This window comes from Rhinopithecus roxellana, chromosome 6 (genome assembly GCF_007565055.1).
Source record: "Rhinopithecus roxellana isolate Shanxi Qingling chromosome 6, ASM756505v1, whole genome shotgun sequence".
Taxonomy (NCBI): domain Eukaryota; kingdom Metazoa; phylum Chordata; class Mammalia; order Primates; family Cercopithecidae; genus Rhinopithecus; species Rhinopithecus roxellana.
In genome coordinates this window covers 7718104-7744192 of record NC_044554.1, presented here as the reverse complement: position 1 = coordinate 7744192, position 26089 = coordinate 7718104, and the positions used below count along the sequence as shown (strand labels likewise).

Genomic DNA, 26089 nt, shown 5'->3' with positions numbered 1-26089 from the left:
CTCGCTTTCAACAGCTTTCAGAATAAATCTAATTCAAAATACGGTTGTTTCTAGCATATGGCCATGTAAATGATGAAATAAGAAAACACTTTCTAATTAAACACAAACATAATTTTTTTTATTATACTTTAAGTTCTAGGGTATATGTGCACAACGTGCAGGTTTGTTACATATGTATACATGTGCCATGTTGGTGTGCTGCCCCCATTAACTCATCATTTACATTAGGTATACCTCCTAATGCTATCCCTCCCCTGTCCCCCCACCCCACGTCAGGCCCCGGTGTGTGATGTTCCCCTTCCTGTGTCCAAGTGTTCTCATTGTTCAATTCCCACCTATGAGTGAGAACATGCAGTGTTTGGTTTTCTGTTCTTGTGATAGTTTGCTGAGAATGATGGTTTCCAGCTGCATCCATGTCCCTACAAAGGACACAAACTCATCCTTTTTTATGGCTGCATAGTATTCCATGGTGTATATGTGCCACATTTTCTTAATCGAGTCTGTCATTGATAGACATTTGAGGTGATTCTAAGACACTCACCGGGATAATTTCAAAACAAAAAGAGATATTATATTAAGACTCCCCCAGAAAGAATGCTTCATCTTTAATATTTCCGAACCTCTAGTTAACTTAAAGAAGAATATAGGTACCTCTCTGCTCTGCTGAAGAAAGCAGACCCTACCAATTAATTGATAGAAGTAATGGTTTCTCCATTCTCAGCTAAGTGATTTATGGAAACATACAGCAATACAACTGGACTTTGTACCTAGGTTTTTCTTTCATTCTGGACATAAAGCGGCAATAGATTTCTATTTTCTATTTTCATTTTATTCGGAGGGGTATATGCTTCCAAATGAGCATGCATATGGAATTGTAACCATCTGTTTACTTCTGTTTCCCCTCCAGACTGAAAGTTTACTAAAGGAATCAACCATATCTAAGTCATCTTTTTTCACTCTAGCTATTAACCCAATAATCAGCATGTAGAAAGTGCTCAATAAATGTTGACCAGATAAATTAAAGAATAAAGCACAGATATAATAGATTAACTTTTCTCTTAAAGTCTAACATTCCTTTGTAGTAGCCTGAATTTTAATCTCTGGATTTTAGTAATATATGTAACACAAATATGATGTTAGTATATACTTACACACATTAAAACAGATAGATTTACTGAAATTAGAAATTAAGCAGATTGAATTGCTTAATATGTAAAAGGATGCATAAATGATTCTATTAATAAAATTAATTTATTGTTTCATTCGAAACATTTCTTGAACATATACTATATTATAATGATAATGCCCAGAAGATGGGATGCAAAGTCAGGCAGGCCTCATGCTCTCAAGGAGATTAGTGACTAGTAAAAGAAAGGATCAAGGAAATGCTTGACAGAGGCAAGTGCTGGAGCCATGGGACCACTGTGGAGGGGCAGCTAAGTACATCTGGAGGGAGGGGTTATATGAAAGTCTTGTATGAAAGACTTCCCAGAGGGGAGATTCTTGACCTAAGGTTTGAAAAGACAGTAAAAAGTAATTTAAAACAAAGAAAGAACTATTCCAGGCAGAGTAATGCAACCATAGCTCTATCAATAGGAAGAAGGTTCCCTGCAGGAAAATGGCAGATGGTAAGGTAAACAGAGAAAAAGAAGGATCCCCACATATCAAATTTGCAACTTGGTGTTGGAAATGATTATATTTCAAAGACACTGGTATCCATTTAAAAGAAAAATATCTAGGTCTGTGTGTTACTGATTGCATTAGTCCATTCTAATGCTACTAATAGAGATATATCCAAGACTGAGTAATACAAAGAAAAACATGTTTAATGGACTCACAGCTCCACCTGGCTGGGAAGGCCTCACAATCATGGCAGGTGGCAAAAGGCACATCTTACATGGAGGCAGGCAAGAGAGAATGAGACTGAAGCAAAAGGGGTTTCCCCTATAAAAACATCAGATCTCGTGACACTTATTTCACTATCACAAGCATGGGGGAAACTGCCCCCACGATTTAATTATGTCCCACCAGGTCCCTCCCACAACACATGGGAATTATCGGAGCTACAATTCAAGATGAGATTTGGGCAGGGACACAGCCAAACCATATCAGTGATGTAATAATACTGTTTTTTCATTGTTAGTAATGGAAGGTAAGTTATTCTCAGGGAAAAATAAAACAGCCAAATGTTAATCTTCTGAACTTTAGTTAAGAATGATAACATACAGGTATATCTACAGCAAGTTAAACTTAATCTTCTCTGAAGACTGCAAAACTCAAGTCACTTTATGCAAAGGAGACTATGGAGAGAAGTATGAATGAAAATGGGAAACAGCTAATACCACTACATCTAGCTTACTTAACATTTTATAATTTTTGTCTCTAAATCCTGTCTCCTGGGAGCCTGTTGAATCACAGTCTAACTCATTTGGTTATAAGTGAACAGTATTACTTATTTATTGGCTTTTTATTTTGCCTCTCTAACAAGCAAAAAAAATAAAGCCATCAATAGTTAAAAAACTTAAAAGTTATTTTCCTTTTTTCCCTATAACTAAATTTCAAAGCTAATGAAAATATAATGAATAAAATTACAAGGTATAAATAAGTAAATATTTGAAATAACAGAAAACTTCTGGAAACATATTCATTAAAATAATAAATCTTTAGCCTTTTAAAGATTAAATTTCTCAGCCTGCCCAATGTCTGGGCCAAGAATTATCAAGGACAGTCATGAAAATGATAAAGTCACCAAGACATACTGAAGTACTTAAACTCTAAAAATATAATTTATACATGAAATAATTATATTTAGTTAATAGGTATTAATTATGATATATTTTTCATTTGTACTAATTATTGTTCTCTTTTTTCCTTTCATATTTCATTTTATTACATTTAGCATCATGCTGCTATTCCTGCGAATACTGAACAAGCATGGGATTTGAATATTATACTTCTAAATAAATGAATTACTCAATCTCCTATGACCATCTATACATACTCCACCTTCAAAAAGTACATCAATATTATATCATTAAGAAAATAGTAACCTTCTCTTCTCCAATATGCATGACATTTTTGGACAATGCAGTTGTGGCACTGGCACTTATTTCAGTGAAGAAAAACTTTGTGGTTCTATGGCATTCATCATTTGACAAATGCAAGTATCTTCCTTATCAATCAGCTCCTATTGAACTTACTAGTACTGACTGTGGAATCCTTAAGGGCCCATTACATTTCTGAAGAAGAAAGCTAAGATGAAGGACATGCCACTCCAAATTCATGTGCTACTTGGCCTAGCTATCACTACACTAGTACAAGCTGTAGATAAAAAAGTGGATTGTCCACAGTTATGTACGTGTGAAATCAGGCCTTGGTTTACACCCAGATCCATTTATATGGAAGCATCTACAGTGGACTGTAATGATTTAGGTCTTTTAACTTTCCCAGCCAGATTGCCTGCTAACACACAGATTCTGCTCCTGCAGACTAACAATATTGCAAAAATTGAATACTCCACAGACTTTCCAGTAAACCTTACTGGCCTGGATTTATCTCAAAACAATTTATCTTCAGTCACCAATATTAATGTAAAAAAGATGCCTCAGCTCCTTTCTGTGTACCTAGAGGAAAACAAACTTACTGAACTGCCTGAAAAATGTCTGTCAGAACTGAGCAACTTACAAGAACTCTATATTAATCACAACTTGCTTTCTGCAATTTCACCTGGAGCCTTTATTGGCCTACATAATCTTCTTCGACTTCATCTCAATTCAAATAGATTGCAGATGATCAACAGTAAGTGGTTTGATGCTCTTCCAAATCTAGAGATTCTGATGATTGGGGAAAATCCAATTATCAGAATCAAAGACATGAACTTTAAGCCTCTTATCAATCTTCGCAGCCTGGTCATAGCTGGTATAAACCTCACAGAAATACCAGATAATGCCTTGGTTGGACTTGAAAACTTAGAAAGCATCTCCTTTTATGACAACAGGCTTATTAAAGTACCCCATGTTGCTCTTCAAAAAGTTGTAAATCTCAAATTTTTGGATCTAAATAAAAATCCTATTAATAGAATACGAAGGGGTGATTTTAGCAATATGCTACACTTAAAAGAGTTGGGGATAAACAATATGCCTGAGTTGATTTCCATCGATAGTCTTGCTGTGGATAACCTGCCAGATTTAAGAAAAATAGAAGCTACTAACAACCCCAGATTGTCTTACATTCACCCCAATGCATTTTTCAGACTCCCCAAGCTGGAATCACTCATGCTGAACAGCAATGCCCTCAGTGCCCTGTACCATGGTACCATTGAGTCTCTGCCAAACCTCAAGGAAATCAGCATACACAGTAACCCCATCAGGTGTGACTGTGTCATCCGTTGGATTAATATGAACAAAACCAACATTCGATTTATGGAACCAGATTCACTGTTTTGTGTGGACCCACCTGAATTCCAAGGTCAGAATGTTCGGCAAGTGCATTTCAGGGACATGATGGAAATTTGTCTCCCTCTTATAGCTCCTGAGAGCTTTCCTTCTAATCTAAATGTAGAAGCTGGGAGTTATGTTTCCTTACACTGTAGAGCTACTGCAGAACCACAGCCCGAAATCTACTGGATAACACCTTCTGGTCAAAAACTCTTGCCTAATACCCTGACAGAAAATTTCTATGTCCATTCTGAAGGAACACTAGAAATAAATGGCATAACTCCCAAAGAAGGGGGTTTATATACTTGTATAGCAACTAACCTAGTTGGCGCTGACTTGAAGTCTGTTATGATCAAAGTGGATGGATCTTTTCCACAGGATAACAATGGCTCTTTGAATATTAAAATAAGAGATATTCAGGCCAATTCAGTTTTGGTGTCCTGGAAAGCAAGTTCTAAAATTCTTAAATCTAGTGTTAAATGGACAGCCTTTGTCAAGACTGAAAATTCTTATGCTGCGCAAAGTGCTCGAATACCATCTGATGTCAAGGTATATAATCTTACTCATCTGAACCCATCAACTGAGTATAAAATTTGTATTGATATTCCCACCATCTATCAGAAAAACAGAAAAAAATGTGTAAATGTCACCACCAAAGGTTTGGACCCTGATCAAAAACAGTATGAAAAGAGTAATACCACAACACTTATGGCCTGTCTTGGAGGCCTTCTGGGGATTATTGGTGTGATATGTCTTATCAGCTGCCTCTCTCAAGAAATGAACTGTGATGGTGGACATAGCTATGTGAAGAATTACTTACAGAAACCAACTTTTGCATTAGGTGAGCTTTATCCTCCTCTGATAAATCTCTGGGAAGCAGGAAAAGAAAAAAGTACATCACTGAAAGTAAAAGCAACTGTTATAGGTTTACCAACAAATGTCGTAAAAACCACCAACTAAACCTACTCCAAAAACGAACAAAAAAAAGCTAAAGACTTCAGCTGTGCTAAAAACAAAACAAAACAAACAAACAAACAAAAAACAACGTAAAGAAAGATTACTTTCGAGAGAAAAGTTTAAGCTTCACCAATGCTGCTCCTGACCAGTGGAAAAATGTACAACGTCAGCATTTTAAGTAACTGGCTTCAAGGGGTACTGTGGCAACCAAATAAAATAACTCCATTTTCTAAAACTTTCATGTAACTTTTATGTCTGGACTACAGTTAAAGTGGACAAAAACATTTCTGTATTTTTTTTAAGTATATAAGAGTAGTTGAACTGAGCAATACTTCCTCCTGTGTTGTATTACACATATTAGCCACGAGTTTTTGCAGTGACCAGATAAACTTGACACGTGGTGTAATAAAATGGACAAATTCTGTAGAGTAGACACAGTGAGTATGTGGACCTCTTTTATAAGGAAAAATACATTTTGGATTAAAATCAATTGCTTTTGTCTTGTTTTGTTTCTAAATAAAGAGTAATTTCTGGGAAATATCATCTGATCAGATATCATTTAAATGATGAAGTTTTTAAAAGGTGTTTTTCTATAATGAAATTTGGAATGCTAAGAGTAAGGCACTTTTCGTGGGTGATGCGACTGCCTACATTTTTATAAAGTCTCAAATATGGATTTCAGAAAGCATTTAATCAATATCAAATGGCAATCATAATTTGTATTTAACCCTTTAACTATTGATAGAAACTCTAGGAAATTATGTATTCACTTAAGGATTTTAACAAGTAGCTTTTGGAGTAGATTAAATTATTAGGTTGAGACAATATAAATTCAGTATCTGAGCAACCTAAAGTCTTATTTTAATTATTAGCAGTAGCTTAGTTTTAGGCTGCTTGTCTTTTTTTTCTTTTTTTTTGAGACGGAGTCTCCCTCTGTTGCTCAGGCAGGAGTACAGTGGCAAAACCTCGACTCACTGCAGCATCCACTTCCCAGGTTCAAGCAATTCTCCTGCCTCAACCTCCCAAGTAGCTGGCATTATAGGCATGCAACTTAATCTCCGGCTAATTTTTGTATTTTTAGTAGAGACAAAGTTTTGCCACACTGGCCAAGCTGGTCTTGAACTCCTGGCCTTATGATCCACCCACCTCAGTGTCCCAAAGTATTGGGATTACAGGCATGACCCACCATGCCTGGTCTAGGCTGCTTACTTTGCAGAAACTATTGCCAAATTTCATTATGACTTATGCTCTAGGTATAATTTTCAAATCTCTCTCTGATTCAAAACAGTTAAGGAGATTCACTGAAATAACAAGCAAATAACTTAATAATTTACTATATTGAAACATGGCAAGGAAACATCATGTTTCAGTCCAAGACTAAGATTTTAGAATTACACCCTAAAACATATAGGATTAGTAGTAGAAGTTTAACAGGTTCAACTTTCTGAAATTTCTTTTATTTAGCTCACCCCAATATAAAAAATGACATAATTCAGATACTTCCAGAGTTTGCCAAAAATTTAAGAGGAATGATGTTAACTAAAGGAAAAGCTTCTAAAACTATTTTAAAGTAAAAGAAAAAATTAACAATGTAATTTTTTAGTCCAGTCCTCCAAGAATATATTTAAGGCACCTGAAACCCACAGCTTAAAAGATTACAAATCGTTGAATTGAAGTGCCAAGTACATTAGTAGTTATTTAAAAATCTTATATAGGGAATATAAGGATTTCACTTAAAAAAAGAGAATTAAGATTTTTGAGGATTTCAATCATTTTTACAAACAAACTCCCACAGTCCTGAAAAAACAGAAGTATTTTTGTACAAAGCAAACATTCTGAGACAATACCACAGTTTTTATAGTCAAATTGTTTATCTCTCGAAGTTACAAAGCTTTCATGTTAATTGCTATTGTGTCTGCTCATAAGCAACTTTTAACTCTTCTTACAATGGCTTTCTGCATAATATCAACATCACACTGGCCTATAAACATTTCCAGCACTGTAGTCATATCAATTTATTTCTTAATATTAGACATTTCTTTTGTGATAGCATTGACAGTTTCCAATTAAATCCTAGCTGTTTTTGACAGTGTAGAAGGCAATTGTTATGAACTTCTTAAAACAAAAGGACATATTGAGTTAATTTTAACACAACCAAAACATGAAACTTGCGAATTCAACGTGTTTCCCAAACACAAATTTTACAACCTGATGAATCACTATCACACAGAGGCTGACATTAGAATTTATCAGCCAGACATGCTCATATATCATGAGAGGTTTCAGCACCACAAACAGAGCTTTAGAGAGCTCAGCTATTTGTCAAAAATACAGGAGCTGAAATGCAACCTATTAGGACGCAGGCATAGTGTAGGTCAGCAACAACTTAAGCATGTACCTTGTATGTTTCTTTGAAACCTATGTGCCTGAAGAAGTATCACAAACATATCATAGCACTGAGAATTCATTTTAATCTACATATTTCTTTTAAAATTTGTTATGAAATATGCATTCTCAATAGACATCTAGCAGTGAGCACTAAAATGAAGTATTTTTGTTACAACCAAAAATATACAGATGCTCAACGCAAATCATGAACTTACTTTTCTGATTAAATTTTAATATAAATATTTTAATATAAATTTTAATATAAATTTTAATATAATTAATATAAATTTCTGCTTCAATGAGAAGGGTGTTTCATACTCTCTGTTACCTCTTAATCCTCACATAAAACTAAGTATTGGTCAAAGTACTCAAAGCATTTAACTGACGATTTTGTGATACGATTTGAATGCTCTTGTTGCAAAACAGAACTTTACCTATAACAAATAAAACTCTAAAGCTTATAGCTGTATGAATGCCACCTAATCTGTTCACCTTGTATGGAGAAAAACACCTTGGCACAAAAATAATTTTTGAAGAATTACATACTTTATAATTTATACTACAAAATAAAATTAAGATTTTCTAACAATAAGCATGCCCAATTGAATACAAAAATATATAAAAACAGTGCGAGACCAAATATATAATTTATAATGTATATAATTGTCAGTAACGCTAAGCAGCAACAGGTTGGCAGACATATGCTAACCATTTCACCAAGAAAGAAATGAAATAGATTTATGGTACATATACTAGTCATTTCATACTTATTTTAGTGCTAAAGTTTTTATTCTAATTAGACAAAAAAATGTTAAGTAAAACTACACACAAGCATAAGTTTAAAATAATTCCTTAGTTTATTCATTTAATTATCTTTTGTTTATATTCAATAAACATTTATTGTATGGCTATTAGTCATGAGAAAAAGAGAAATAGGACACATTCTCTACCATCTAAAACTTATATTCTACTAGATTGTATTCTGGTTTATTTTCTTTATCAATGTTTTCACAAATACATGTTAACTGTGTGATTTGGTAAAGTACCAGTCTTAATCATTCATATTTTCACAAAATGATAATGCTTAGAAAAGCTACAAGGTTTTTTTCTTGGTCTAAAATGCTTATCACAACTTTGATGTAAAAGCTTGCTTCAAGTATAATATTGATCTTATTCACTATATCTGCAGAAAATAGCCTAATACTATCCTTAGACTGGCTAAATTAAGAGGCATATTTAGGCTGGGTGTGGTGGCTCAAGCCTGTAATCCCAACACTTTGGGAGGTTAAGGAGGGCGGATCACAAAGTCAAGAGATCGAGATCATCCAGGCCAACATAGCGAAACTCCGTCTCTACTAAATATACAAAAATTAGCTGGGTGTGGTGGCGCATGCCTGTAGTCCCAGCTACTCGAAAGCCTGAGGCAGGAGAATCGCTTGAACCTGGGAGGCGGAGGTTGCATTGAGCCAAGATCACACCACTGCATGCCACCCTGGCAACAGAGCGAGACTCCGTCTCAAAACAAAACAAAACAAACAAACAAAAAAGGCATATTTAGTTACCATAAATTATTTCTATGCATAAAACATGGATAACTGTTATGTGACCCCTATTTCAAACTCAAAGAGAAAATGAGAAGTGAATTTCAAAAAGGTTTATCTAGCACCGACAAAATGTCTATATATCTTTACAAGGAGGAGAACCAACTTAATTAACTATCCACATTAACTCTTACAAGATGTTCCAATAACTATAAAGGATAATCTTAAAATTTTAGAGATTAACGTTTTAGATGAAAAATTCAAAATGTGTCAGAAACTAATAAAGCAAACAATAAAAACAACTAAAATGTTTAAAAGTATACATGTATTAAGGAGTGAAAAAAATCTCAATAACATATCTCACCGCCATCAAAAATATGAGGAAATAATTCTAATTATATATGTCGCCATTCATAGTATCTTGGGCTTCATCACAATGCTGATTTTCTAGGAAATAGGGAGTAATGAATAGTAACTAAATTGTGACTATATTTTCTTTTATCCAATCTTTTTCCTCAGATTTCCCAAGACATTATAGCAAATAAGTAAAAATGTTTGTGAAGAATATGGTTGTCACCATTATATTTACTCTATTATATATTATATATATTATATATTACTACCATTATATATTACTATATTTAAGGATCCCAAAAGGATATTTTGCAATCAATTAAACAGAAAAGACTACAATGATCTTCTTTTTCAAATGCTAATATTTTCACTACAGCTTCGCTTCTATATCATTTTACTCTAACAAATGCACAGATAACTAGGTCGTTGCTTGGGAGAACTACAGCATTGTATTGGAATGCCATGTCTAGAAACGGCTACAATGAGTATCATGGAGTTCTGGGAAAAGACAGAACTGACTCCAGTTGCCACACAATAGTGACTGCTTTTATCTGTTCATTTGAAAAGTAAGGACTTGAGTGTTAAGAGTGTCCATGGCCTAGTTTTATGTTATTCCTCTAAAGGAAAATAAAAATATTATTTTTACAGAGGAGCAAAGTGCAAAACCAGAGTTAATATTAGTAGTCATAAAACATATATCAAATTCTAAGAAAAATTATTAAGAGAAAAAACTTTTAAAAAGAATATTACAGCAGAATATAGGTTATTTTCAAAATTTGGCCTAAACATTTCATTTACAATATACACAGGAGGCGCATGAAATGAGTAGTATGCATTTAGAATTCTCAAGTGAGAAGACATCATATGAAATAGAACATGATTCCTTTTTGTTCATACTAAAAATAGACAAGCCTACAGAGATTTGAATTTACCTATTCTAGTTCACTGTATATACATCTCAGAAGGCTCCTAGCTCGTTTTTGAAATATGTCAGAGAGCATATACCAACTAAGGGTGTAAATACCTCACAGATACGTCAATAGGACTTTTTCTAGGAGCAAACTGAAGAGTTCAAATAAGTAATACATTCAAAGCTAGTATCATACATAATTTTGAAATTATTGTTAAGTGGCCCAGAGTAACAAAGCATAGCAAAAAGAATTGTGGTTGACCTTAGTAAGCCTTTTAGAAGGATGAACTATAACATTTGGAGACCTCACAGTACTTTGTATGTTTATATTTATCTTTTCTAACTCTACTATATCGCCAAGAAACTAATAGTATTATTTGACCATTGTAAGGAAAATGCAGCTTCTCATTAAAATATATGGCTCAGTGTCTGAAGTTATTGATTCAAAATCCAATTGTGATACTCCTTTGTAATGTTTACCAGCCTCTGGAACAAATAATGGAGTGAGCTTGGGACATAAATTAACCCTCCTAATCCTTACATTGAGAGAATCAGGGTGTAATAAAATAACCTCCCTGTCATTTGTGGTACTAGACTCAAGGCTGGTAAAGACAGAAATAGTTCTTAAACCAATAGAGGTATCATTATTAAAGCAATATAGCTAAGCATACCCAAATGGTCTTTCAAAAGAATACGATATGAAATTGAAATTCATTATCAGAACTGGGCTTCAGGTCAGATACCTCTAGTAAACATCTCTTTAATAATGGTTGCAGAGAAGAATCATCTATTCAATAAAAAACAAGAAATCATGTCTCCAAAATAACTTTAAAGCTCTTACCTTCCTATCCGTATGTCTTAGTAAATCAATCAATGAAACAAAATTCTAGTATAGAACTTTCATACTAAATCACTTACTTTATCAAGATTTTTTAAAAATTTACATATAAAATGTATGAATTCATATAAGTATATCATGCTAACAAGTCAATTCAAATCATTGAGTGTAAAAAAATTTCTTCTAACCACGGATATGGCATATAGAAAATGTATATAAAAAGTAGAAAACAAAATATTCATTTCTTTCTACAAACAACATCTTTTCCACACAAATCAAGAGGAATTAAGTGACTGCAATGAAAAAACAAAAAAAAAACCACAACAAAAATAACTGTGTGAGGCTAAAGGGAATGAGGGTTTCCTTCCAGTGGATTATGTGTGCCACAGTCCAGGGTCGGTCCTAAAGTGACAATGCAACTCTTGAGACATTTTGTTGACACATGCATGCATAGAAAATAATAAACATATTATTAACATATTATATTTGGATAAACATGCATTTATATTTACTTGAGTAGAAAGATTACAGATTAGGAAGGAAGGAAAAAGGAAAGGAAGAAAAGAAGGAAACATTCACTAAATTGTGAATATGTGCCAGATTAACAATTTGCTGTGCTCTTAGGAAATCTACTTCAGATCTAAAGAAGGGGTGTGGGAAAATGAACATTTGCTATCTTACAATATGACAGGCATGCTGATAGGCAGGCCTGCACATCTCTTTCTGTAGTATAATGCAATATATATTACATATAAATGTGTATATTACATAATTACAACCCAATTTATGTGATCCTCATGAAATTTCTTTTTGAGTTCAGCGTTAACATTCCAATTTTATATATTTGGAGTCTCAGAGAAGTATTTCAGTATTTTTCCCCAAGAAAACATATGAACTATATGAATATATATATGAATGAATATATGAATGAATATATATGAATATATATATATTCATATAGTTCATATGAATGCATATTAACTATAACAAAAATAATAACATAGAGAAAAAAAAACAAATGACTCAATACCAAGAGAAATAATAACAGGAACTTTATAAGCATGCCATAACTCACAACAATAACTAATCGGTGATTTTCTGGAGAGGGAAAAATCCATCAATAGTACATTAGATTCATTAATTGCTCCTATAATCTTCTAACTCTTCCCATCAGTATGTTCTTTTATAATATTCCTATCTCAGTTTTGCATCAGAAAATGGGAATACAGAGTCTTTATTTGTCAAATTGCAGTTACTACTTATTTGCCAAAGACAAAGAACACTAGTTTATCAAAAAAGGAAACCCTATGCACATTCTTATAAATAAAAGCTTTAAAATAAGAATATACATCAAGTTCCAAGTAGATGTAAGGCTAGGGACTTTTAAAAGAAGTTTTCTGCAATTATTTCCATGCATCTACTTCACATTCCCAATCTACAAAGCTCTTCTCTTTCTCAGTCCCATTATAGGAAAATATAGAATGGTCAATCATATTTAATCTGCTTGCCAACTCTCCGATTACACTTATCATGCACAGTAACTCAATCTTAGCAGGTACATCTGCATAAAAAGTGAAGTTTGAGGAGACAGAAACTTGTCTTCAACATTTCTATCCTTGTGATTACTGACACTATGGGCAATGGAAACTCAGAACACCACATCAACACCAACAGCTTAGAGAGTCAGATGTCATTGTGAGCTGATAATGCTTAGCTTTGTTGACTGACATGTAATCTATTGCAAATCTTGGGTTCTTAGGAGTTCTACTTTATAAATTGTATAATGTAGTTCAAGAGAACAAAATTATTTAATATAGTTTAGGTGACATGGATTGCATATTGATAAAAGAGGTAGCAAAGAGTCTAAATAAAAACTGGACACCATCAAACTTATCTGTGTGATTAAAATCTATAGCTACCCATAGAGGAAGCTGATCGTCTATATGTCCGAGTGAAAGAAAGAAGGTGGTTCTTTAAAAGACTTTCTTAGGTTAATGAAATTCTATGGAATTAAATTGACATGCAGAAATATTTTTATGTATAAAGAAGCTCCTCAGTATTCAACGAGTACTAAAGTCACTATGTTGACCTATGTTCTCATCCCAAATGAAATGGCGAGCTTAGTTGCTGTTACTGTTGTTGTTATTTTAATGAGTCATTGTATGTTAATGCTCCTTCCAAGGGTCAGGTCTAATAGTAGCAAGGTTTCTAAGCAGGGAAGCAAGGAGTGGCCCATGCTTTATTCACACACCATTTATTGAAGATCTACTGTGTACCAGACAAAATATTAGCCACTAGAGATTCAATATTGACAGCAATAGACAAATCTCCTGACATCTTAAAACTTAGAGTGAAAAGGTGAATACCAACAAATGAATCTGGCAATTACAATTCAGGGAAATAAAAGCATGATAGGCAGGGGGACAGATTATACATATTTGGGGGGTTACAACATTATCAGTTATTGTAAGATAGTCCAGAAAGGCTTCTAACTCAGAGTTAAGATAATCTTTACACAATATCCCAATTAGAGGGCAGAGAAATGTTAAGGGTAGACTAGGAATGGCATGAAGGGACTAATAAGCTGAAAATTTTTAGTAATGACAAGAGTGCTAGGCAATTGGGAGACAGTTCTGAAGGACAAAGCAGGAGCTGGCTTCAGAAAGAAAAATCAGGAGGTGGGTAAAAATCAAACTTTATTTTGTGCTAACCATGTTAGAAACCAGTATCCTAGGGAAAAAAAAAATGACTATGCCAAATTTAAAAGACCAGAATTAACTTATAAGGGTACAAAGATTCATTTGTCATATTTCAATCCTATCTCCCTATATAGTCTAGCACCCAGCTTCCTCCAGAGTTAGAAATATGAGAAGACGTGGGAAATAAAAGAGAAAAGAAAATAGACATAGGCACACTCTATACTCCACCCTCTTAAACTTTCCCTAATCTGAAATTACACATACTAAAAAGCCTCACAAGTGTACTCTCAGAAACAAACACCCTTTATCTTCACAGTTATTACAGTCCAGTATTTGATGGATATCTAGTTTCAGATATTTTAAAAATACACCTCCCATGAAATTAGTAGATGGTCAAAATGTCACTCCAGCTTTCCACTGTCTCCCCAAAGGACAAATAAATGAAACACAGCCTAAGTATTCTGGGTAATTTTGTACATAGAAGCCCAAATGTAATGTGAAATTGTGGTTGATGTCTTTAAGATTGACCTAGTTCTATTTCCACTGTGTCAATTGTATTTCTTTTTCAGAAATTTCATAAATATGTTAACATAGAGTTTAACGAGTATATAAAGAGAAACAGACATAGGACAACCAAAAAAAGTACTGTGCCTTATTTCTTTAAACTGTATTTTGTATAACACCAGACATACTTCTAACTACCTAGATTTTATATCATTTTCTTCAGGTAATATTTTGTAAATGTTCTCTGTTTCCAATTGGGACGCTGAACTCAAAACAACTTTAAGAAAGAGTATTTGTAGATGTACTGATCCACATAAATCAGATATCCATTCTAGATTTTCTATAGTTTCTTATCACTGTGCTCTCCTAAGAAGCAAAGTTTTATTAATATTATCTAATATAAGGTAGTCTAATTTGGATTATTAGAGTAAAAACTGCACTATGTCAACAGCATTTTTGAAAGCTCAATTTTGAGGATGCATTTTTATAGTATTAACTTATCTCTTCCATTATAAAAACATAAAATTTGGAGATATTTTTGCTATGACATTTTCTCAAAAGTGTTTTGGGGAACTCTGATACATATATTATGAAAAGAGTTATTCTTCAATCCTTCAATAATGTTTTGTTAAAAAATTTTTTGGAGATTTTCACCTGAAACCAAGGAGAAAATTCTAAACAAAAAATAAATAGGATAAAAGCACATCACATCCATCTTCCTGTGACATTTAAAATACTCATACCTGAGTATACTCTAAAAAGACCTCTTTAATATCCTGATGCTAGCTCCTAATTTTGCGGAGAGGACTCCATCTCACCACAGATGTATCTTTTCCATTTCACTATGGTATCAGTAATAGAAAAGGGCCAGGTAGCCTCTTAAACAAAATTTTAATAAATATATATAACAGAGTGATTTTCATTTTACTGATAAGGGAATTCTACCCCGATACTAGGCTATACTACTCAGGCCAGCTGTTTCAGTGTGAATACTCAGACTATCAGGGAGAATATGTAAGTAACTCAGCACAAATTGTCATCTTATTCTGGAAAAAAATGAATCCAGTTTTAACTTTACGGAAACCAGAAGATATAAAACACCATAATATCTATGAGACCAATGGCCCCTGATTTTGAAACTAAAATTAAATATGATAACACTCTGATTACATATCTATAAAGTACTTTTTAAGATATAAGATATTCTCATACATATTATGACTGGGATTTGATTTATTATCCATATCTACTCTGTGATGTCAAAAAAGTGATGCTAACCTACCTTGATGAATTATTGGTTGGTCACGAGGAAGGAGAAATTGAATAAAAGTATTTTCAGATGAATCTGGAATCCCATTGAGTCTTTCCACTCCTCCAAAGTGAGCACTGTCAAAGAGCTGTGAAAGTCTTTCTTAGAAGTGATGGGCCTATCAATAAAGATTTTTACTGTATTGGGAAAAGCTAACCCTGTGATCTTTAAATACTCTGGCTTCAGAAAGGAATTTTCATATTAAACCTCTTCCAAAGTTCTTAACTTGAAATCCCAACATTTCCATCATGATGCCACATTATTCTTTCAAAATATACTATTTCAAAATACTAAATAATTTTTACACGTTAATAACTTAGTATATTTTATTATAGAAATAACATATGCTTTTTGTACAAAATCAAGAACATACAAAAAAGAGGGCCTCACATTCTCCCTGTCTCCCAAATACACTCTTAAAAAGCCTGTCATTCTGCCTTTGACAAACTTTATAATATTCTCTTGACTCCACTATTTCACTCGTAATCCAGACTAGAGATGCCCACACTTTCAAGGTATCATCAAAGACCTCTTATCTCAGAATAAAAGATGACCTCAGTGCCCACCCTGTTATCCCCCTACAGCCCTCAAATCTCCCAGTGATGTGACCAACAAACATTACCATTATAAAGTAAATAGGTCAGTTGCTTATATGTCACCCTACTAATTTTTTTTTTTTTTTTTTTTTGAGGCGGAGTCTTGCGCTGTCGCCCAAGCTGGAGTGCAGTGGCATGATCTCAGCTCACTGTAAGCTCTGTCTCCTGGGTTCATGTAATTCTCTGCCTCAGCCTACCAAGTAGCTGGGATTACAGGTGCCCACCAACATGCCTGGCTAATTTTTGTGTTTTTAGTAGAGATGGGGTTTCACCATCTTGGTCAGGCTGGTCTTGAACTCCTGACCTCATGATCCACCCGCCTTGGCCTCCAAAGTGTTGAGATTACAGGCATAAGCCATAGTGCACAGCCACCTTATTATACTCTTTAAAAGTCCTAGGAGTAAATAGATTTTTTCCTCTCATGGTAGCCTGATATATTTGTTTCTTTCTAATCTTTACCAATTCTATTTTAGAAAACAAAAAATAATGAATCTAATCTACATCCCATAGGGCAGTCTGGCAAGTCTTACTGATTATGCTAGCCTTTCTGTAAGTTTTGTTTGTTCCATACTGAAGAAACCCATGTGCTTAAAGCAATTCAGGTCACTCTTCTCTGGATATGATTCAAGTCATTAAAGTCTCTCTTCAAATGTAGTACTGGAAAGTAAAGGCAATCCTCCAGGTGTGCTAATCTCTAATCTCTTTATGTGGCTGGAGTAGTATTAACCAAATTCCTGCACTATTTTCAAATGGAAGCAAAGCCGGCTGTAAATGGACAAGGATAATTCCACCTGATCCCAAATGATGTGGTTCACAGCATCATCAATATCATCATCACCAGCACTTAGGAAATGCTAAGCATGAACAGACGTATAAACTCATTTAACCTCTATGAGAAAGATTCTTTCAGCAACCATATTTTATATTATAGGTAAGAAAATTCAGGTAAGGAACTTTTAGTAACATCACTAGCAAGTTTTTATAGGTGGTAGTGACAGGGATTTGTTCTCCACGTTAAACAAATAGAAAGACTGAACGGTGGTTAGCTTGCTAACACCTACTATAGTCCTTGGAATTCCTCATGTACACTACTATAATCTCTTAGACAAATGTCATTAAGCAGGTAGCAAGGGTAGGTCTTAGCATAACTTATTAGCAACAGTAATTATCATAACAGCATAGAATTAAGAATCTCACTACAAACAAATAGAAATGCATAAATCTAGAAGCTAACTACATATGGTCTTTGTCATGTTGAACTGCTTGCAAAAAGATCGTGGGTTGGTTCACTTTCTAGTGGCAATAAGGTTTAGTGGAAATGTGGTAAACTTCCTCCACCTCAGCTATTTGATAGCATTTATAGTGGTATAGCAAAAATAAAGTAAGCTTTATTTATGAGAAGACTCATTCTATATTCAATTTATAATGATAGGCATGCTGGAAGATCCATCTAGATACCTTATAAAAATGGTCTTTTCTATTGGAAGTAAAGAATTTTAATCAGTGTTAGTTGCTGATTATTCATTTCACAATTTCCTAATCATGGCAAAAAAATATTTTAAGCCAGAATTCACAATTTTCCACTATGCAAAAACACTGCCATATTGTTTTATCTACTTAGTAAGATCATTTTTTTCTATTTCATACACTTAGACCACATTGCTCAAAATAAGAAAAGGCAAATATAATCAAGCTTGATAAGCCAAGAAGCAGAGCAAATGACAGGAAAAAAATGATTTGAGGAATAAAAATATTAAATTACTACTTCAATGCTCTGAAGGACAAAAGCGGAGTCAGAAGCAGTCTCTTTCTTAAAACTAAGTTGTATTTCAACAGCTCTGACAAAGGAGAACAGAAATTAGTGTTGGATTTTTATGAGAACTTTAATATGAATGATTTAAGAAATTATACTTTTAAAATCTCATTCAGTTAAAGTACAGATGTATATGCTACACCTTTTGGTTTTGGTTTTTTGTTTTTAGACAGGGTCTCACTCTGTTTCCCAGACTGGAGTGCAGTGGCATGATCTCAACTCCCTGCAACCTCTGCTTCTCAAGCTCAAGTGATTCTCCAGCCTCAGCTTCCTGAGGAGCTGGGATTACTGGCATAAGCCACCACACCCAGCTAATTTTTGTGTAAATGCGGTTTCCCCATGTTGTGCAGGCTGGTCTCGAGCTCCTGAGCTCAAAGGTATCTGCCCCCCTCGGCCTCCCAAAAGGCTGGGATTACAGGTCTGAGCCACCAAGACCAGCCTTATGCTATACCTTTGCATAAACCTACTTTAAAATACAAAAAGGTATTACATTCATTATTTTCAAAATATTTAGTGAATGTGAATAATGTCATATTGCCTAGAGTAATCGTGATGTTTTTGTTCCACTGGAAAACAACAAGGGCCCTTTAGCTACAGGTTTTCTTCTGCTGTTGTCACTTCAGCACTAACAAAACTAGGGTGACAGTCTCATAAAGAAAATAACCAAAGGCTCTCACTTTGTCCAATGACATGGCAGCCCTCCAGCACTGGCATTTCCTGCCCTAAATTAACTCCGAGGGCCATAAGATCAAAGTAAGAAGGAAGTAGCATGTCTTTCTGCTTAGTTGTGGTAGCTATTTTGTATTACATGGGCAATATAATTCGTTGTTTCTTATATAACTGCTTAAGCCATTTTAAATTGTACTAGGCATCTGCAAACAAACAAATGTTATTACTTGTTCCAAGTTAGGTATACTTGTAAATAAAACCCTGCAAAATGACTCACAATAAATCAAAGTAGTCCTACAAGAAAACAGAAAGCTAGAAAAAGATTAGAGATAAGGTCCTGCCAATAGATACTTCTATTTTAAAAGAAAAAAACTCAGCTGAAGTCCTATTTGGTTCTCATGAACCTGAACGTATAGTTAGTTGTTTTTCCAAAAAAGAGTCCCAGACATTATTCTTTCACTTGCCTGGAATAGCTTGGCATTTCTGCACCCTCAAGTAATAAAACTTACTTGTAAAACCCTTCAAGGCAACAGAGATTGCCTGTATTTATTTTCTGGGAAGGAAAAATATTGAAAATTATGATGTATTCAGAGACCACAACTATAGGAGGAAATACCATACTGCTAAATGTTTTTTAGTTGACATGATTTTTTAAATCATCTCTATTGATCTCTTTAAGATTCAATTTGGCTACTGTGAGAATAATGAACAAATAAATGAATGTGATATCCATTTGATATCTAGTATTTCACCCAAAAAAAAAAAAAAAAAAGGAATAAGCCTGGATTTTTTATCTTTGCCCTATTTACATTGTACAATGAGGAAAAAATTTTGGAACAGAGCTAATAAAAGATCTAAATTAAGACACAATTTTAAACCTTTGGGAATTACAGTGGCACTATTACCCAGAAGCAAAAATCCTAAATGATTCTATGAACAGGTAACAAACCACAAAAAACAGGTAACAAGGGCCAGAGACTGGACTAGATTGATATTTCTTTTTGTTCAGTAAGTATTCACTAAGAAACTAAAATGTTAGAAGCTTCAGGGGATAGGCAACTTCCCTGAAATAATTTAGAGAATTACCTATGGTGGGAAAAACTATGAGAAAGTAAAGAGATTTTTTTGTAAATGCTATAGCAATTAAGCAGCTTCCAGATATATTTTGGGAAAATTACAGATAGTAGTAATTAGCCTAATCCTGATATGCAAGTTAATCATCTCCCCCATCTAGAAAGTTGTTCTTTTTGTAACAGAAAACACATAAAATCGTGTCTATTCATTTTATAAAACTAGCAATAAACCTCAAATTCCTCAAGTAGAAACAAAACACATTTTTCTCTGAATATAAAAACCTATTTTGAGCTAGGAAAAGAGAACACCTATTAAAATGTACTTTGCCTGCTGGAAATCTGGTTCAACTCACAATTTCCCAGCAAAAGGAAAAACTAGGATAATTCTTTCTCTGACAAGATTGCTTGTGCTGTTGGCAACACTCTTCAAAAACTGAAACCCTAATTTTTAATTCTACAGTTACCTCCTAGCCTTCCATGGTCTCATCTACTAAACCACAGTTAGAATTACATTTCCTACATATGTTATTTTCTTGGAGTTCAATGAATAGGACTGAAAATAAAGATCAGAAAAGAAAGAGGAGAGACTCAAATTAAGGAAACCAGCTAAAAACAGTGAGACATAAGAACTTTCCTCCCTTTTAAGGCAAGGGAAGAAAAAAGGGACAGAGAAAAGACAGAATTGGGGTAAGAAGGAAAGAGGGAGACCAAGACTCAGGGGGGATTTCAGAGGACAAAGCCTTCTGTCTACTTTAAGTGTTAGCTTATTTGGCCTCATTAAATGTTGGCTTGTGTCTATTATCATCTGCTCTTCAGTGCCCTGTAAAACAACAACAACAACAAAAAACTGGTTGGCAAAGGCAGATATGACATGAAGTAGCAATGACCTGGCTAATATGAACCTTTGGACAAGATCATGTCTTTCTGAGCCCAGGTGCATCAATACTGGATATTTTCCGCATGCCCATTCAATCTCCAGGGTTCTGAAACCTAAACAAAATTCAAAGTAATAGCTGGGTGCCTTTCAAAACACTATGATCATTTAATATCATATTCACTGTTGAATAAACTTTGTAAAAACTAAGAGCATAATACATGAGAAAGCTAAGAAATGTAATTGGGGAGGGCTAAATAAGTTAACAGGGCCAAGCCATTTTGGCCAGATGGCTTTTTGCAATTTTGGAAATATCTGAACTTCTCACAAATGTCACAGGATGTAAGAACTGAAAATATTTCCATCTGCCCCAACCAAAGAAGCTATTGCTCTTTATTCATGCAAATGATAATTCCATGCTATACTACAAGTTATTAAGACTGTTTGGCCATTTAAGAAGAAAAATAGTCTATTCTTCCACTGAAAGGGTAATTCTAAAGCCACTTAGGTAAATGACTGAGTGACAAAGCAAATAAGAAATTAATACATTTGAGAGAGCTTCTGGAAATAGTTTCTTCTTACGTACTCTGCTTATAATGGAAGAAAATGTCTATGAGACATAGTACAGAACTTGGGTGATGAAGTGGTTTAAGAATTATGGAACAATATGACTTTTTAAATTGAAAAATGAATGGCTAGTTGGTGAAAGTCAGGACTAGCACTCGGATCTTCCAGCTGCAATGGTCTCTACCCTATGCATTAGTGTCTGTAGGGTCCGGTGTGACTGGGGATGGAGAGAGTAAAAGAGAATCAAGTAACATTAACTCAGATTTTTTTTTTTTCTGGTATTACCACCAAATTCCATACCTATACTACTAACATTTAAAGTCTTTGATATAATTTACTTCCTTTGAAATAATACTATAAAGAATGAGAATTTGGCTCCCTTAAACCCCTCCACATTTCCCCTCCCAATCTTTCTTCAAATTATAATTTTATCACAACTTTTTGTTAAATCAACATTAATATATGCATTATTACAAATTATTAGACTTGAGTCACATAAAATGCCAGGGTTACATTTCTTTTCTTTTATTTTTTTGTATAATTTTGTATTCGCTACAGATAATCACTGCCTTAGCTTCATCTGTTTTTAGCTTGCTTAATTTTCTATCTACCTACAACAATTTATTCCCAAACTCTCTAAACAACTACAAATCTGCAAACATCTCTTGTCTACTATAGTATCCTTCCCATTCTCTGTATCATTGTGGGTTAATGGGGGTTTTTATTCCTACTGGCATTTTAGTGACATTTCAATGAGAACAGATAAACATGTGCTCAATCAATCATATTTAACCAGGAGCTAGAGATGTACGTCTGTTTGTTTGTTTAAGAAATGGGGTCTCGCTAAGTTGTCCAGGCCGGTCTCAAACTCCTGAGCTAAAGTGATCCTTCTGCCTCAGGCTCCCAAAAAGCTAGGGCTACAGGTGTGCACCACTATGCTTGGCTAATTTTTAAATTTATTTTTGTAGAGACAAGGTCTCACTATGTTGCCCAGGCTGGTCTCAAACTCCTGGGCTAAAGCAATCTTTCTGACTCAGACTCCAAAAAGCTAGGACTACATATGTGCACCATCATGCCTGGCCAATTTTTAATTTTGTTTTTGTAGAGACAGGGTCTCACTATGTTGCCCAGGATGGTATCGAACTCCTGGCCTCAAGAGATCCTCCTGCCTTAGCCTCCCAAAGTGCTAGGATTACAGGCATGAACCACTGTGCCTAAAGATTAGTATTCAATATTGCATACATGAAAATCTGAACACAGGGTCAGGCACAGTGGCTCATGCCTCTAATACCACCACTTTAGGAGGCCGAGTTGGGCAGATGACCTGAGATCAGGAGTTTGAGACCAGCCTGGCAAACATGGTGAAACCCCGTCTCCACTAAAAATACAAAAATTAGCTGGGTGTGGAGGCACATGCCTGTAATCCAGCTACTCAGGAGGCTAAGGCACAAGAATAGCTTGAACTCAGGAGGTGGGGGTTGCAGTGAGCTAAGATTACACCACTGCACTCCAGCCTGGGCAACCAGGTTAGACTCTGCCTCAAAAAAAAAAAAAAAAAAAAAAAAAAAAAAAAAGAATAGAAAAGAGCTTATTTGAAGTAAGAAACCCATGTATTATATATAATATCATAATAACAGAAGTATTATAAAGCTGCCTGCATAACTTTCATAAATAGTATCATTTCATACACATATTGAAGTAATCAGAAAAAGCGCAACAAGTAGGGTTCACTTTGATATTTTTCTTTCCTGAACAGGACAAGCAGATCACTACAATTAACAGCTATTGTGAATTTACAGGGATTCAGGTAGAAAATAATCCATGTTAAACAGAGGTTCCAAACATCATTAACAGAGACTGAGAAACTGGGCCAGTATGCATGAGAGCACAAATCATAAAGGTCATGTGTGTTAATGAGAAAAAGACTATTTATTAGCTTGTAGTTTAAATATAAAGCCCTTCTCCCTCAATGGCTTAAAATGGAGCAATATCCTGTACCTGAGGACAAGAAAAGGCAGTGCCCTCAATTAGGTGAACAACTCTCACGGTCCCAAAACTTTTATTGTTGTCACTGAAATTCATCATTCTGATTTTATTTTTAGTTTGTGATGTCTTTTATGTTACAGACAGAAAGCTTGTGCACAGAACCCATCCTGTACTATTGTATACCTTTTTGGAGGTTTAAGAGACTTTTTTTAGTTACTTTTACTCAGTTGCCAAGCAGCATATTCCCTAACTTGTGTGTGTGTGCCAATCAATGCTTTACATTTGTTCTGAGATCAAAAAAGACAAAAATGTTTGCTGATATCATGAAAAACATCAACGTGTCATTTAAAAACTAAAGATACCCATCTTTGGAAACTGCCATTTTTATTACACAATGAGAAGAAAACAAAAGCATGGATTTCAAAAAGAGGTGACAGATTGTGTAATTATGATACTGTATAAATATTAAATGCAATTGTGATGTTATAACCATTAAGAAGTAATTTAATTTTCTGAATACATATTTGAGGAATCCTACCGCCAACCCCCAACCCCTGCACCACGCTAAATAAGTGAGGTAAACACTCATGACACAAGGCTATCAGCATTCACACTTGAGGTCAAAAATTCCAAAAATAAATCCATAACAATAGGTGTTATCCTAAAAGTACAGTATGTTCCCCGTGAAAGACCAACAATTTTGGGTTTTTAAGAAAATAAAGTAGAAATGCTCTATCCATACACATTTTTTAAAACCCACCTTGGGTCATTTCACAAATATTTATTTCTTAGCAATTCATTTTCCTTTGCTTATAAATTTCCTGTTTCACTGATTTCAAATGAAAGAATTCTTTTACAGGCACTTCTTACTGAAGCCAAGAAATGGAATAATACCTTTAATGAAGATCACTCTAACTGAGGAAGGGCACAGAAAGTAAATATAAACCACAGCCAGTGACTGATCCTTCATCAGGGCCATATAAATCTCAGGACATTTATTGTGCTATCTACGTGAGAAAATGCATTCTCATTTTAAATGATAACACTCGTAATCTCTTTGCCCATTAGAAAGAAACCAATGCAGATACTGTATATTCAACGTAACCCACATGAACTAATCAATGATCTAACCAAAGCTTTAAAATGGTTAGTTTTCTGTTTATTCATTTATTACCCTACCCTGTTTGGAAAACTTTTTTAAAAATTTCCATCTCAATGTCACAGATAATACACTGCAACACTGTCAAATAAAAGGATTGTTTCTGGACTAACAAAATCTCTGTGTTGTAAGATTATTTTTCTTACAAGGCAAACCCATCATGTTATGACAAAACCTACTACATTTACTAGAGAAAAGCAGAGCCAAAACTATGAGCACAAATAATATTTCTCTATGTCTCCCCAGTATTTGACATTAGTAACATAATGTGCCACAGTTTCCCTGAATAACTGCAAGTTCCTCTTCCTAAATACACAATATGGCCACATTCAATTTAAACTTCCAGTCAGACAATATCTAGTCAATGCCTACTTCACAGGAATAGTGGTAAGTTCTAGGAATGCAGCAGTGAGCAAGATAGATCATAATTTCTGCCCTTGTGGATCTTAGAGTTCAAAAGTCACATAGCTGGGAGTCAGATATATTTGGAGAGTTTAAGGGAGAAATTATACCTTCCATAGAGAAGCTGATTGTAATGCTCATTGGTACGTAGCTCAAATACAGCGTGTCTATCTCAGAAGCGCCAGGATCATCTTTTCCTTTGTGTTCCCATAGTTTTCACTTCATTTTCCCCTTTCTTACTATCCAAAATATTTATGCTTATTTAAGAGTTGCTGAGTTAAAACATATTAAATCCAGGGGGGATAGAAGTTCTGGGAGACTGGCCATATAAAAACAGTAGACAAGAAATAAATGAATGGATTACAATGAAAGAGATACCTCCCACAAGCAAATGAGGATTCTTGAGCATTTATTCAATAGATGTTTCTTAACTATTTATGTGCCAGTACTGAGTAAACAACGTTGAGCAACATACAGGCCCTAATGGTACTAAAAGTCTTGCGAAGGAAAAAGACATTAAGCAAATGATCATTAAATATATAAATACAAACTATGATAAATACTATGAAAGTAAAACAGGAATCTTGTCTTAGAAGGGCCTGATCTGAACTGTAGGTTTAGGGAGGATTTCTCTGAGAAGATATTGTCTAACCTGGAAGAGTCGAGCTAAAGAGGTGCAGAGAAGGAAGAAGAACCTTCAGGGTAGAAATGTGCATATGTTGTGTAGAGTTTAGAAAAAGCAAGGTAGGATCTACAACAAAAGAAGATGTTTAGGTACAGTGTGGCCGGAGGAGAGGAAACTAGAGAATATGCTGAGAAATACAACTGAAGACATATACTCATGCAAGCATATGAAATATATTAAGGATTTGGATCTTCATCTAGCAAGAAGCAGCTTTGTGAGCATATGCACATATGTCAAAAGGGAGTATGTGTAGTTGCCTCTGTAGAGAGGAACTGTGGCTGGAGGACGGAAGCAGGAAGGAGACTTGTCACTGTATAGGCTGTTGTGCA

At 34.5% G+C, this 26089-nt stretch overlaps 2 protein-coding genes across 15 annotated transcripts in view; one reads left to right on the top strand and one right to left on the bottom strand.

Annotated features, from left to right (window-relative positions):
- Positions 1-5931, top strand: part of LRRN3 (leucine rich repeat neuronal 3) — a 33737-nt gene extending 27806 nt beyond the window's left edge. For all 3 annotated transcript variants that reach the window (XM_010352932.2, XM_010352934.2, XM_010352933.2), the window contains one exon: positions 2900-5931. In XM_010352932.2, the coding sequence (XP_010351234.1) occupies positions 3258-5396 (2139 nt within the window). In that variant the 5' untranslated portion in view covers positions 2900-3257 and the 3' untranslated portion in view covers positions 5397-5931. The remainder of the gene's footprint in view (positions 1-2899) is intronic.
- IMMP2L (inner mitochondrial membrane peptidase subunit 2) overlaps positions 1-26089 on the bottom strand; it is a 913124-nt gene that overhangs the window by 454601 nt on the left and 432434 nt on the right. The gene's annotated exons all lie outside the window — the stretch shown is intronic.